Here is a 12,113-nt window from a genome sequence, read left to right as displayed (position 1 = left end):
AATTATCCTTCTTACCAGTTGGCCTTATTGTCCAGAAGGGGGCGTTTGGCTTTAAGAATTTTAGGAATCCGAATATGAGAAACTTCGTAGTCAGACTTAACGAGGGAGGAGGTGGGACTTACAGTAAATTCGTAAAAAAGGACGCTACCCACTTTGAACGCTGGTACCCTCCAGACGAGAAACTTACCTCTTTTGCTAAGGTAAGTTACCGTTTTCGCGTTTTGCACCAAAGTTTTAATGGTAAGTCTCAACACAGAAGCAACAGAACAGGGAGTGGAAAAATAAAGCATTAACCCCCACGCACAATTTACAATAAACTTAATATGCCTTTCTATACTATTTATAGTGCGGAAAAGTAGATGGTAAAGATGTATTTTATATGATTTTCATATGGCGGCGTTTGTTTAACCTGTTGCATTTTTGGGAAATGGTCTGATAAGTACAAAAACGAGCTTTTCAGGAAAGCAGGCGGAGCCGACCACCAGGACTCTCGCGTCTCCTAACGGAGATGTAATAATGTCAGTTTTAGCACTCCGCTATCTAGTGCGCGGTCACTTTCATTAAAAACTGCATTTTGCGTTCGGTGGGTTCACTGTTTCAGTCGTTCAACGTGCAAAAGTGATTGTTTACCAACTTCACGTTGCACTTTTAAGGCGTGTTTTTAATTCCTGCTTTGTTGTGGCGGAGATTGTACCCAGTAAATTCCAGTGATTAACGGAGACTCTCCGAAATGTCTCCCTTCCCACGAAAAGAGACATTTAACAATAAACTATAAACTCCCATCCTCTTTAGTGTTCTTTCACTGTCCTTTCAACGTATTTTATTAGTAGCCCAGAGAGATGTCATAATATGGCTTGCATTTAAATATCAGTATCGCATTCTATCGCATTCTCAAGAAGTCCAGTAGGTCTATTATTGTCACGGGTATTGTGATACTTGGACCAGTAGGGGGAGCAGCATTGACAATGTGATGCGTATTACAGGTAAACTATACACCACTCGTGTAATTCTGAGGTAATCCCTAATGTAGGTCTATTCTAGGTGCTGACCTAAATTAACTTGTCTGTTTAAACACTGGGCCGAACAAGCGCATGTTCATCCATCTGTTTTTTTTTTTCTTTTTCCAGTTTCTAGATTATTTTCTTCTGATTAACAATGTTTATAATTTTTAAGATCAGTGACACAAACGTATGAGCTTTAATGAATGTTGTGTATCACATAAATATCGTTATCACTATGCGCTTTTGGCACTTTGTTTCTCTTTGAGACGTCGTTCTCCGTCTTTAGCCTGTTTAATTGCACCCAGCCTGTGATGGAGCAGACCGGCACTCTCGTAGGAGTTCCCCCTGGACTGGAGTACCTGACTCAGGTGTGTTCAAACTGTGCTCAGACACCCAGCTCTTCTGCTGTACATAGTCAGCAAAACCAGTTCCGGGTTGGTTTGTTGCAAGCAAGCTAACGTTACAAACAGCTGTAAGCAAGGTCACACACCAGCAGTTAGTGTTCGCAGTCGGGTTCATAAGTATAGGTGCTACCTGCCACCTGAGATGTGGCCAAACTGGACTACATATGTGGGGTGGTGCATGCGGCTCGGCAGATTAGGAATCTGGTCCCTTGTCGGAGGGTTGTGGGTTCAAAGCCCATGGCCAGCGTTATGCAAGGCCCTTAACTCCAGACATTTTAGTGATGTCATCTTTAGTGGCCCACGGGGTGTCAGGTTTGCCTGCTCATCAATCTTGCTGCGCCTTTGTGTCGACTGTGTCCTCTGTGCTTGCAGATCGACCAGATCTTGATTCACCAGAAAAAGGAGCTACTGGAAGGTATGGATGAGGCTCTAACGCGCTGCGGAACTCAAACAGTAGCATTTTCTGTGCCCTGCTTCTCTCCTCCATCCTTTCTTCTTGCTGCCATTTGCCCCTCCCTCTTTCCATTCCTCCATTCATTTCCACATCTCCCCCCCCCCCCCCCCCGCCTTCCCCTGCTGTGGTCCAGTCCTCTGCGGCTTTGAGACCAACAACCAATATGAGATCAAGAACATCATGGGCCAGACCATCTACAAGGCGCTGGAGGACACCAACTGCTGCATCCGCAACATGTGCGGCCCGCTGCGCCGCTTCAACCTGATGATCAAGGACAACATGGACCAGGAGGTCATGCACCTGGTGCGGCCTTGGCGCTGCAGCAGCTGCTGCTTCCCCTGCTGCCTGCAGGAGGTGCGAGGACCCTGCATGGGGCGTCTGACCACGTTGCCTGCTGCGAATGGTGAAAAGAGAATGCTAGAATGTCCCACTCTACCATGTGTTCCCAAAATGGGTCCTCTGGAGTGTGAAATGAGTACCAGTAAGGAACAGCAGGCTCCTCTTTATGTGAATCGTATGTTGGGACTGGCGTCACAGGAAATGCCTGCGTGTTTTTTGTTGACCTGAGGCTTTGAGGCTGGGATTTAGGAAGTCGGATGGTCTCCAGTAATGACCAAAAGAGGAAATTCAGAGTAGTGTGGAACAGGCATTATTCCCAGAAATCCAGGAAAAGTGTGTGCGTGCGTGTACGTGTGTGTGCGCGCACATGTTTGCATCTCTCGGCAATCCACTGCATATCCGAGCCTGTTCTCTGCATATCTGTTCCAGTCATTCTTTCTGGCAACACTCAAAACTCATCCTGTTTAAGCTTTAAGTATCTCAGATATACCTTCTTACAGCCGATCATGACAAAGTGCAGACACAGCAGGTTTTCCTTCCGGGATGATAACTCTCATTTCTCAGCAGATTTGAAAGATCATTTTTGGGGGGGCGTGGTTCTCTAACCTTACCAGCTAATGGGGTTGGAAAGGCTTTGTATTTACCTCGTGTGACATGGTGACGTGCTGATTCACACCCGTGTCTGTGTGCCAGCTGGAGGTACAGTCGCCCCTTGGCACAGTGTTGGGCTATGTGGTCCAGGACTGGCACCCCATCCTGCCCAAATTCTCCATCCTGGGGCCTTCCAGGGAGACCGTTCTCAAGCTGGATGGTCCATGCCTGCTCTGTAACTGCTGCGGCGACGTCAAATTTGAGGTGAGAGACTGACATTTGCACGCAAACGGCAGGATGCAGGGGAACTCTCGACCACTGTCCCCAGTGCCTGTTCCAGTCAAATCCAGCTGCATTTCCAGATCCGCCCTCTTATGTTTGTTCGTTCAGCTTTTAGCTTTTGTCTGAGGTGACGTATGGTGAGGTAGGTAGTCTTGGTTCCATCATCCACCGTTGTTGGGCGTTTGCATCCGATTCCACTCACACCGGCCCACTGCCCCGACAGCTAAAGGGGAAAGACGGCCAGGAGGTGGTCGGGCGAATCACCAAGCAGTGGGGCGGCCTGCTGAAGGAGATCCTCACAGATGCCGACAACTTCGGCATCCAGTTCCCAATGGACCTCGACGTCAGGATGAAGGCCGTGCTGGTGGGGGCCTGTTTCCTCATCGTGAGTCACCTTAGCCGGAGTCGTCATCTTCATCTTCATCATCCTCAGTCCAGCATTAAATACTGCAGTTCTGTTGCTCTACGATTGTTTTGCTTTTTAAAAATGCCGTTTTTTTTTTCTCATTGTTGGGCTCCACATCGATCGATCACGCAGTTCTGTGAGAGATTCAGCAGGTCTCTTGTCATCTCCCTCCAGGACTTCATGTACTTCGAGACAGCTGGAGATGGAGACAACTTGTGCTCGTGTCTCTTCTCTTGAGCGCCAGCCGCTGGAGGAGTCTGGCCGTGAAGTAACAGGAAGTGCAGAAGCGGCATTATTGTGGTAGACAGTCAGCTGGGTGTTACATCCACATGTTGTGCTTCCACTGCTCATTCATTTAAAACACTGTATTTCTACCTTCAATCCGTGTGCAGGTCAGTATGGCAGGATATCGTGGTATGAAATTCACCATTACCAAAGATCCACCCGTCCATCCATTCATCCATTGATTATACATAACTGCTTAACAAGGATGCCTACCAAAAGCATTATTAAATATTACCCCTTATATTATAGCAGTGTTACACGTATAACCAAACATATTTAGTAGAAATTTATATAGCAATTTCATACATGTTTTATATCGCACTTAATTTTTCCTACATTTCCTTTTTGACAACTAATTTTTAACAAGGAGTCCAAACCCTTCCCCCGAAATTTGCTTCAGGCTCCCGGTCGCATGCAAAATCTACCGCTACGGTCCGGTCTGCAAAATACACGAGAGACACGGTATACCCACCGCGATATCTGTTTCTGGCTGTGGGGCAGCTTGTCACATTTCACATTGCATTGGGCTGGATACTTCGGAATGGATGAAAATGGAAGAAGCAGGAATAGTTGTAACGCACGCGATGTCTTAATTGCATCGGATTTAAATCCATGATTCCAACTTGCTATTTGTCTACTACTGACCGACAGCACTTGGGCTTTGCGTTCTGAATCAGGGCGGGGTCGGCACGAGAGAGCTATTGCAAATACGGGCTATTCCAAGATACACTTCAATATGTAGTAATTATATTGCATGTAAATGTAGTACATGATGAAACAGTTATTTTGTATTTTTATATTGAATTTCAAGTTAAGGCATAAAATATATTTTCCCTTTACCAAAAATACCTGTGTAGTGTTTTTTAAGCGTCCAAAAGTGAATAGATACATGGGAATATATTTTACTTATTTTATAAATGAAACAAAATCGGTGGTATTTTAACGAGCCACAAAGGTAATTTAGCGACTTGATTCACTCAAAGGAAAAAAACCAAACTATCACGTGTGCCCACATGCCACATATATAGGCTACTGTATGTCGTTCATATACGGTTCGATTTTCGCGGTACTCTGGTAGTCACAGAAGAAAGGATTCAGAAACAGGATTCACCTCATTTTGTCGGATCTTTACATTCCCCTGTTATTTTTTGGTGTTATTTAAATGAGTCTATATCCATTTTTTTCAAGGCCAGAATGTCTCTTCCGCGCTATCCCCCCCATTTCTGCACCCCGCTAGTGACGCTGTGCGGGTTTACCCCCCCCCCGGTTGACGTCAGCGGCGTGGCCGCCTTCGTAGTAAGGAAGCGCCGACCGTTCATTGAAAAAGAGGATTTAAAATCACTTAATATATGTCTAGGCACCGATGACTAGACGCGGGAAATAAAGCAGCGTGAAAGGGAAATATATCTTGCGGGAGTTTACAGTTTAACGGTGAGTCTGCGATGTAAATGCCCCCCTTCACACACACACGAATAGCTATGCACACACTCATATACTCCTGGGGGGATCCCCAGTGGTGCTGTGTACCTGTTAATTACTCAGCTCATTTCCATGCTGCACACTGTGATGATCAGTACGACCGCTCTCGCCTTTTTCATTTATCGGGTACGGGTCCGACTGCTGACGTGCTCCCCTCGCTGCCAGTGGCAGCGGAAACGCGCTTTTATTGCACAACTCTTGCGTGAAATCTCTTTAATCTGTTGTCCGCTGACGATACAGGTGGTTTGATATGGCAGATACCGTCCGACCGCATCTTGCTGTTTGATGTATAATATATCCGTAACCATTCTGATATAAGCAAAGCATGTTTAGGTGCAAGGTCGCTTTTAATGCTGTGTTACTTGTGAGCTGTAAGTTGTGTGGAAGTGGCCGAATTAATGCTTTGTGCACATCTTCGTTTTAGGGTGGGAGACTGAATGGGCGCTGGCTCCGGGCTTCGCCTGGACGATGAGGGACAGTGGCGGCAGCTTAGCGCAGGACCGCTGGCGGAGTGAGCTGACCCTGAGGCAGAGACAGGAGGACGTCAAAGGGGGGCACCTCCTGGCCCTCGGCCCCACCTGCGCTGTCCCCAGTTCCTTGCAGCTCAGACTAGGTCGGCTAGAGCAGGAGGAGGTCTGGACAGCCGCAAGCACGGAGGAGGCGGAGGATGAGGAAGAGCAGGATGGAGATGTTGAGGAAGATGAAGGTGTTAACCTCACTGTTGAGGAGGAGGAGGGTTGGCAGGTGCCCCTGCATCATTTTCAGGGCAGGCAGCGGTTGCTCAGGTACGCAGCCCTGCGCTCGCGTCTGGCCCTGCAGTGGAGAATGTGGCGCCGGCGAGCCCAGAGGGCGAGGACAGCAGCTCGGCGCCGGGCCAGGGGGCGCCAGAGAGCCAGACTTGGGGAACCAGAGGAGGCGCTGCTGAACGGGGACAGTCAGTTATGCGGTCAGTGAATTGGTGTCTTTACGCCTGTTCTTCCCCTTTAAATGCTGTGTCTGTAATTATAATGAAATGTGTTCCTGCTAATTCAGCTCAGTAGTTGTAGGATTAATTCCTGTTAATAGAACTAGTTCAGTTCCAGTTTCTTAATCACTAGGTGACCTACCCCCCAGATAAATGGCCCTCTGATGTCAACGGCTTCGCTAACCTGCCATGGTGTGCAGACTCTCCAGAGGGCTCCAAGGGGCATGTGTCACCCCCTGATTTCCAGAGCCCCCCGCGGGACAGGGACTTCCCTCAAAATCAGCTGACGGACAAACACGTTGCCTGTGTCCAAGGTAACCATGGAGACGCCGCCTGTTGGCATGTTCCTCTGTCCCTGACAGCATGTGGATGTTGTTTTACATGCAGAGTGACACTTATAGGAAATGTGCTGGGTGGAAACTTTGTAGCCATATTATAATCAGGGAATGGATAGATGTGTTCCCATAAATAACGGTAGATGTCAGGATTTGGTAGTTTGACAGCGCCCTGAGCGCTCATGGAACCCTAACCCCCTCCCTTCCACACCCGGCATCAGGCCTCCTGAACGAGTTCCTGCAGCAGTATGGGAGCCTGATCCCCATCCACGTGGACGAGGTGGTGGAGAAGCTGCAGGAGATATTCAGCGAGAGCTTCTCGCAGCCTCACAGGTCCGTATTCACGCCCCCTTGTGGTGGACTTCTGCAGCTGCGTTTTTCTAATGTGATTTGGGATTTGGTGTACATCTGGTCACATGTGTGACAGGGTAACACACTAAAGGGTAAAGTGCCTGTGCCATTAATCGCCTGCTGCCTGAGGATTGTGCAGACTTTCCAGTAGTGGTGACAAATGAAGCTTCATGAACCACTTGCTGTATTTCTTTACCCCACTGGATGGTGCTCTCGCTTCAAAAAAGGGCTCAATGCAAACCCCAAAGCAGAGCAAGAGCGCCATCTAATGGCGTAAAAAAAATACAGCAAGCGGTTCACGAAGCTTCATTTGACCATCACTGCTTTCCAGTAGCATTCCGGAAGAAAGGTTCCAGATTTGCAGATATTTTGAAAAGTGGATCATTGAGTATGGCCCAAAGTTAAATCTTATAATATGTGGTGAGAAATTATTTATGGCATTGTCATTACAGAAGGGTTGTATCAGAATGGATGTCTCGGTCCCTCTCGCCAGCTTGAACGGGCTTCTTGACAGTGTGTTTAAGATCACGGTCAGGTCACGTGTTGCGTTCCCCTCGCCCAAAGGAAGGTGGCAGTGCAGCATGTGATTCAGTCCTACCAGCGCCTGTCCGGTACGGCCATGGTCCGAGGGTTCCAGGTCACCTACAAACGTCACGTGCTCACCATGGATGACCTCAGCACCCTGTATGGTCAGAACTGGCTGAACGATCAGGTGGGCATGGGGACAGGAACCTGTCCTGCCTCAGCTTTACTTCCAGTCATCCTGAGGTCCCAGTTTGAACAATTTCACCAGCTGTAGACACAGCAGTCGATCGCAGCTGGTTATTTTAACAGAGTAGTGTAGATTAAGGAACTTGTGTAAGTTAAGTTTGCCAACCTACCTATAGAGCACCCCCTGCTGGCCTATCGGGGAGTTGAGCCAGCTAGGTTTGTGCTGTTAATCTGCCGTCTGTCGTCCTCAGGTCATGAACATGTACGGTGACCTGGTGATGGACTCGACGCCCGAGAAGGTGCCACCCACATATGTGCACGAGCTGCCTGTGTTAATTCCGAGTTAATACTGATGCTTGCGGGTTATATCAGTGCATCGAGAAGGGCTGAGGTTAAACACCTGCACTATTGGCCACATGGTTGTGAGTTCCAGTCCTAGAATGGGGTTCCTCTTTTTTTTTGTGCAACCTCCCCCCCCACAGTTGTTCAGGGTCCATTCCAGGATTTCTAGGGTGGTGGCCATAATTCATACAGAGAGGCCAACCTTGTCATTAGCCAATGATATGATTCAAATCGGTGAGTGACAGAGGAGGGGCTACTCTAGGGGCCAATCAGTTTTCAGCTGGCCCCGCCCCTGTATATGCTTCCTTGGTGACACAATCTCTCACTCCTCTTTAAACCCCCCCCCACCCACTGCAGGTTCATTTCTTCAACAGTTTCTTTTATGACAAGCTGAGAACAAACGGCTACGATGGGGTCAAGCGGTGGACAAAAAACGTAAGTGCACCTCCTCGCTCCAGTAGCCCCCACCCCCATGGCTGCCTGGTGCCGCAGACACCCACTTTGAACATCCATTTCCCGCCCTGACAGGTGGACATCTTCCGGAAGGATCTGCTGCTGATGCCCATCCACCTGGAGGTGCACTGGTCTCTGGTCTGCGTGGACGTCCCTCACCGCACCGTCACATACTTCGACTCCCAGCGCACCCTGAACCGACGCTGTCCCAAGGTGAGGCCCCGCCAAGCCGTCTCTCCGTCACGCTCCTCTCCATCGTGCCGTGCTCGTTTGCTCATCGCCTTCTGCCTCCATCAGACTCTGTCCCCTCCATTCTCAGCACATCGCCAAGTACCTGCAGGCCGAGGCCGTCAGGAAGGGGAGGTGGGGCTTCGTCCATGGCTGGAAGGGCTTATTCAAAATGGTGGGTTCAGCTACGGTCAGCTGCGTACGGGAGTGAGTGAGAGAATGCTGTGTGAACTTCTACCCCGTTAACACAGGAGCGGTATGTGCAGAACTGTGTGAAAGTTTTATGAAAATGATGTTCCGATGATCTTCATGTGTAAAAGTATGATATCAGGTCTGTCAAAGAGTGTTACCTATTTGAAAACCTCTCCTAAAGTCACCCAGTATTTCCAGCAAACATATAATACACCCATGTATTTTTCCACTCAACCACTAGCACATCTCATATGACGAATCAATAACTCATTTACTTTTTAAAACTAATTCAGTTAGTTAATTCATGGAGCTGGAAGTGAAATGTAAGGAATCCATGGAATGGCTGAGGTGCCCCTGAGGAGAGGTTTGGGAACTGAAGCAGTGTTCATCTAGCCATCCACAAGATACCAGTGACTTTTTGGAGAGCAGAGGAAATTTTTGTTCATTTTTGTTGTTACTCTTAATTCTCATATGTTCTAAATTGTTTTTTGTTCAGAGCAAACCCTTACTACCCAGATAAATAGCCTTAAACATTTCCTTTGACTGCTTAAAACTTCGGCACAGTTCTATAGCTCTGCGGGTTCGGATGCTGTACCTGTGGTCAGAAGGTCGCTGGTTCAGATCCCAGGGTCAGGGATTGGACTCATGGTCCGACCCATAAAGCGCATAAACGGCCTGGTCTTTAACTGGTAACCCGAGCGAGAGGCTGACCACAGGCCCAGTGGCGCCAGTCAGTGTAGGGATCTTGGTGCCTGGGTCGCTGGTTTGAAGCTGCCGGCTGTCTCTGCTCTTCCAGAACGTTTCCCGGCAGAACAATGACAGCGACTGCGGGGCCTTCGTTCTCCAGGTGAGCACCCATGCACCCACCCCCGGTAAAGACTCTTTAGTGGAGTGAATTAATAACAAATGTTAAAAACGACAAAATAAGAGCGCACTACTCAATGCATATTGTTGAAACACATACATTCTGAGATTTATTAGGTATTACCGGCTTACAGATGTAAACAGTCTCCTTATAAGGAGTTATGTTGCTAAGACTGAATTTGTGTGGCATGCAGACGAGGTCAAGAGGTCAAGCTTTATATCATGGCACGATTGTCGGTGCCAGATGTGGTGCTTCCTCCTCTCTACAGAGTCTCATGCTTGCAGAGAAGGTGCGATGAACAAAGGCGCAGTTCAGTGGTTGAAATGATGTCAGGCCAGATTGCTTAAAGCTAACAGGAAGTGCAAAAATAATAGCTCAGTGCAACAGTGGTGTGCAGAAAAGCTTCTCTGAACACATAGCTTGCAACTGAGTACACTAGGAGTACTATTTGGGTGTCCCTAATAAGGTGGGTACTACCCCGGTACTAACTGGGTGTCCCTAATAAAGTGGGTCCTCCCTGGTACTATCTGGGTGTCCCTAATAAGGTGGGTACTACCCCGGTACTAACTGGGTGTCCCTAATAAAGTGGGTCCTCCCTGGTACTATCTGGGTGTCCCTAATAAAGTGGGTCCTCTCTGGTACTATCTGGGTGTCCCTAATAAAGTGGGTCCTGTCTGGTACTATCTGCGTGTCCCTAATAAAGTGGGTCCTCCCTGGTACTATCTGGGTGTCCCTAATAAGGTGGGTCCTCTCTGGTACTATCTGGGTGTCCCTAATAAAGTGGGTCCTCCCTGGTAATATCTGGATGGCCCTAATAAAGTGGGTCCTCCCTGGTACTATCTGGGTGTCCCTAATAAAGTGGGTCCTCCCTGGTACTATCTGGGTGTCCCTAATAAAGTGGGTCCTCCCTGGTACTATCTGGGTGTCCCTAATATAGTGGGTCCTCCCTGGTACTATCTGGGTGTCCCTAATAAAGTGGGTCCTCCCTGGTACTATCTGGGTGTCCCTAATAAAGTGGGTCCTCCCTGGTACTATCTGGGTGTCCCTAATAAAGTGGGTCCTCCCTGGTACTATCTGGGTGTCCCTAATAAAGTGGGTCCTCTCTGGTACTAGCTTGGTGTCTATTTGTAAGTGCACACTAGCTATAGTCCTTCATTTTTAGGGAAATGTGCTGCTCGTTTAGATATGCCTAGTGCATAAAAATAGACTAAAAATCCCCTCCTGTGACTCACCCTGTCCCTCCTGTTGTCCGGCTCTTTGTCGCCCCCTGCAGTACTGTAAGTGCCTGGCGCTGGGACAGCTGTTCAGTTTCGGACAGCAGGACATGCCCAGGTTGAGGAGGCTCATGTACAAAGAACTGTGTCACTGTAAGCTGCTGCCATGAGTCGGAAAGGGGAGGTATTGAGGGGAGGGCCAGAAGACAATCAGAGGAGGAGATCTCCACCAACCCTGGTGCTCCTTCACCATCCACAGCCAGAGGTCTCCATTCTGCAGATTTCCTCCCCTCGTTAAAAATATCCCTCACCTTCCTTTCTGCCTTTATGACGTTTCCTCATTGACTGAGGGCAACTGCATCCAGCGGATGAGCCGTTTCCCGGCAGCACAGACCGCTGAGCTGTCAGCGTCGCTCATGGACACATAGATGCACATGCTTCATGTCAGTACCATTTGCTAATGAGCTGTGTGTAGCGGAAGAAGTCTGATTGTTTCATTAAGCAAGAATTTACTCTCAAGTGGACCTGAGCAGTCACATACTGTGTTCTTAAATGGCTGAAGTATCTGTAAGTTATACATTGTTATATACGAAAAAATAGTAAAAATGGAGTATAATCTGTTGTTTTCTATCTTATATGTTGTAGTACAAGATTACAAATAAATGATTGAATTAAAAAAGCAATAAACTTGTTCAAGTAGTTCTACTTTGACATAACCATTTGAAAATAATTCTGGTTTCTTTTAATGTAATGGATTTATGTTTTCTCTCTTAGCTTGCCATCAGGTCTGTGCAATTAATCCTTTGCGACATGATTGCCTTCCGTTAAAACAGTCATCTAGTAGATTCATAGAAAATAAAATCGACACGAAAAAAATTTACCAACTGATGAGAGGTTAGCTGAGCTGAATCTGTTCAGCCTCAAGCAAAGGGGACTAAGGGGGGACATGATCCAGGAATATAAGATTCTGGATGCTGTTCAGCCAAATGGCTACTTTAATATTAATTTAAATACTAGAACTCATGGTCATAGGTGGAAATTAGCAGGAGAACATTTTAAACTGAATTTGAGAAAGCACTTCTTTACACAGCGTTTAGTTAGAGTATGGAATAGTCTTCCTGCTAGTGTAGCGGAAGCTAAAACCTTTGGTTCCTTTAAATCAGAGCTAGATAAGATTTTAGCAACTCTGAGCTATTAGTTAAGTTCTCCCCAAATGA

The 12,113-nt window shown here is 47.6% G+C and overlaps 2 protein-coding genes across 4 annotated transcripts; both read left to right on the top strand.

Annotated features, from left to right (window-relative positions):
* Positions 1-56: 56 nt before the first annotated feature.
* plscr3a (phospholipid scramblase 3a) lies at positions 57-4,605 on the top strand. Its single transcript, XM_023824779.2, has 7 exons — positions 57-200; positions 1,288-1,369; positions 1,778-1,820; positions 1,993-2,213; positions 2,892-3,053; positions 3,295-3,456; positions 3,652-4,605. The coding sequence occupies exons 2-7, from the start codon at positions 1,313-1,315 to the stop codon at positions 3,712-3,714; spliced, it is 708 nt and encodes a 235-aa protein (XP_023680547.2). The 5' UTR covers positions 57-200; positions 1,288-1,312; the 3' UTR covers positions 3,715-4,605.
* A 422-nt stretch (positions 4,606-5,027) lies between these two features.
* Positions 5,028-11,587, top strand: LOC111850650 (sentrin-specific protease 3-like). 3 transcript variants are annotated; one of them, XM_023824773.2, is made up of 11 exons: positions 5,028-5,193; positions 5,666-6,187; positions 6,406-6,519; positions 6,762-6,873; positions 7,456-7,603; positions 7,854-7,901; positions 8,302-8,379; positions 8,473-8,610; positions 8,717-8,800; positions 9,614-9,664; positions 10,956-11,587. In XM_023824773.2, the coding sequence occupies exons 2-11, from the start codon at positions 5,710-5,712 to the stop codon at positions 11,064-11,066; spliced, it is 1,362 nt and encodes a 453-aa protein (XP_023680541.2). In that variant the 5' UTR covers positions 5,028-5,193; positions 5,666-5,709; the 3' UTR covers positions 11,067-11,587. The 3 variants fall into 3 exon arrangements, with proteins under 3 accessions (XP_023680541.2, XP_023680537.2, XP_023680540.2); XM_023824769.2 differs by having other exon boundaries at positions 6,355-6,519; XM_023824772.2 differs by lacking the exon at positions 5,028-5,193 and adding an exon at positions 5,369-5,481 and having other exon boundaries at positions 6,355-6,519.
* The last annotated feature ends 526 nt before the right edge of the window (positions 11,588-12,113 follow it).

The sequence above is a fragment of the Paramormyrops kingsleyae genome, chromosome 24 (genome assembly GCF_048594095.1).
Source record: "Paramormyrops kingsleyae isolate MSU_618 chromosome 24, PKINGS_0.4, whole genome shotgun sequence".
NCBI lineage: Eukaryota > Metazoa > Chordata > Actinopteri > Osteoglossiformes > Mormyridae > Paramormyrops > Paramormyrops kingsleyae.
The sequence above is the reverse complement of the archived record's forward strand: the minus strand, read 5'-3'. Positions and strand labels throughout refer to the sequence as shown.

Coding starts and splice junctions, on each gene's coding strand:
- plscr3a (XM_023824779.2), top strand. CDS start 1,313: ATGGAGCAGACCGGCACTCTCGTAGGAGTTCCCCCTGGACTGGAGTAC. Junction 3,054..3,294: donor GCGGCGACGTCAAATTTGAG/GTGAGAGACTGA, acceptor CTGCCCCGACAG/CTAAAGGGGAAAGACGGCCA. Junction 3,457..3,651: donor TGGGGGCCTGTTTCCTCATC/GTGAGTCACCTT, acceptor ATCTCCCTCCAG/GACTTCATGTACTTCGAGAC.
- LOC111850650 (XM_023824769.2), top strand. CDS start 5,710: ATGAGGGACAGTGGCGGCAGCTTAGCGCAGGACCGCTGGCGGAGTGAG. Junction 6,520..6,761: donor ACACGTTGCCTGTGTCCAAG/GTAACCATGGAG, acceptor ACCCGGCATCAG/GCCTCCTGAACGAGTTCCTG. Junction 9,665..10,955: donor GCGGGGCCTTCGTTCTCCAG/GTGAGCACCCAT, acceptor CGCCCCCTGCAG/TACTGTAAGTGCCTGGCGCT.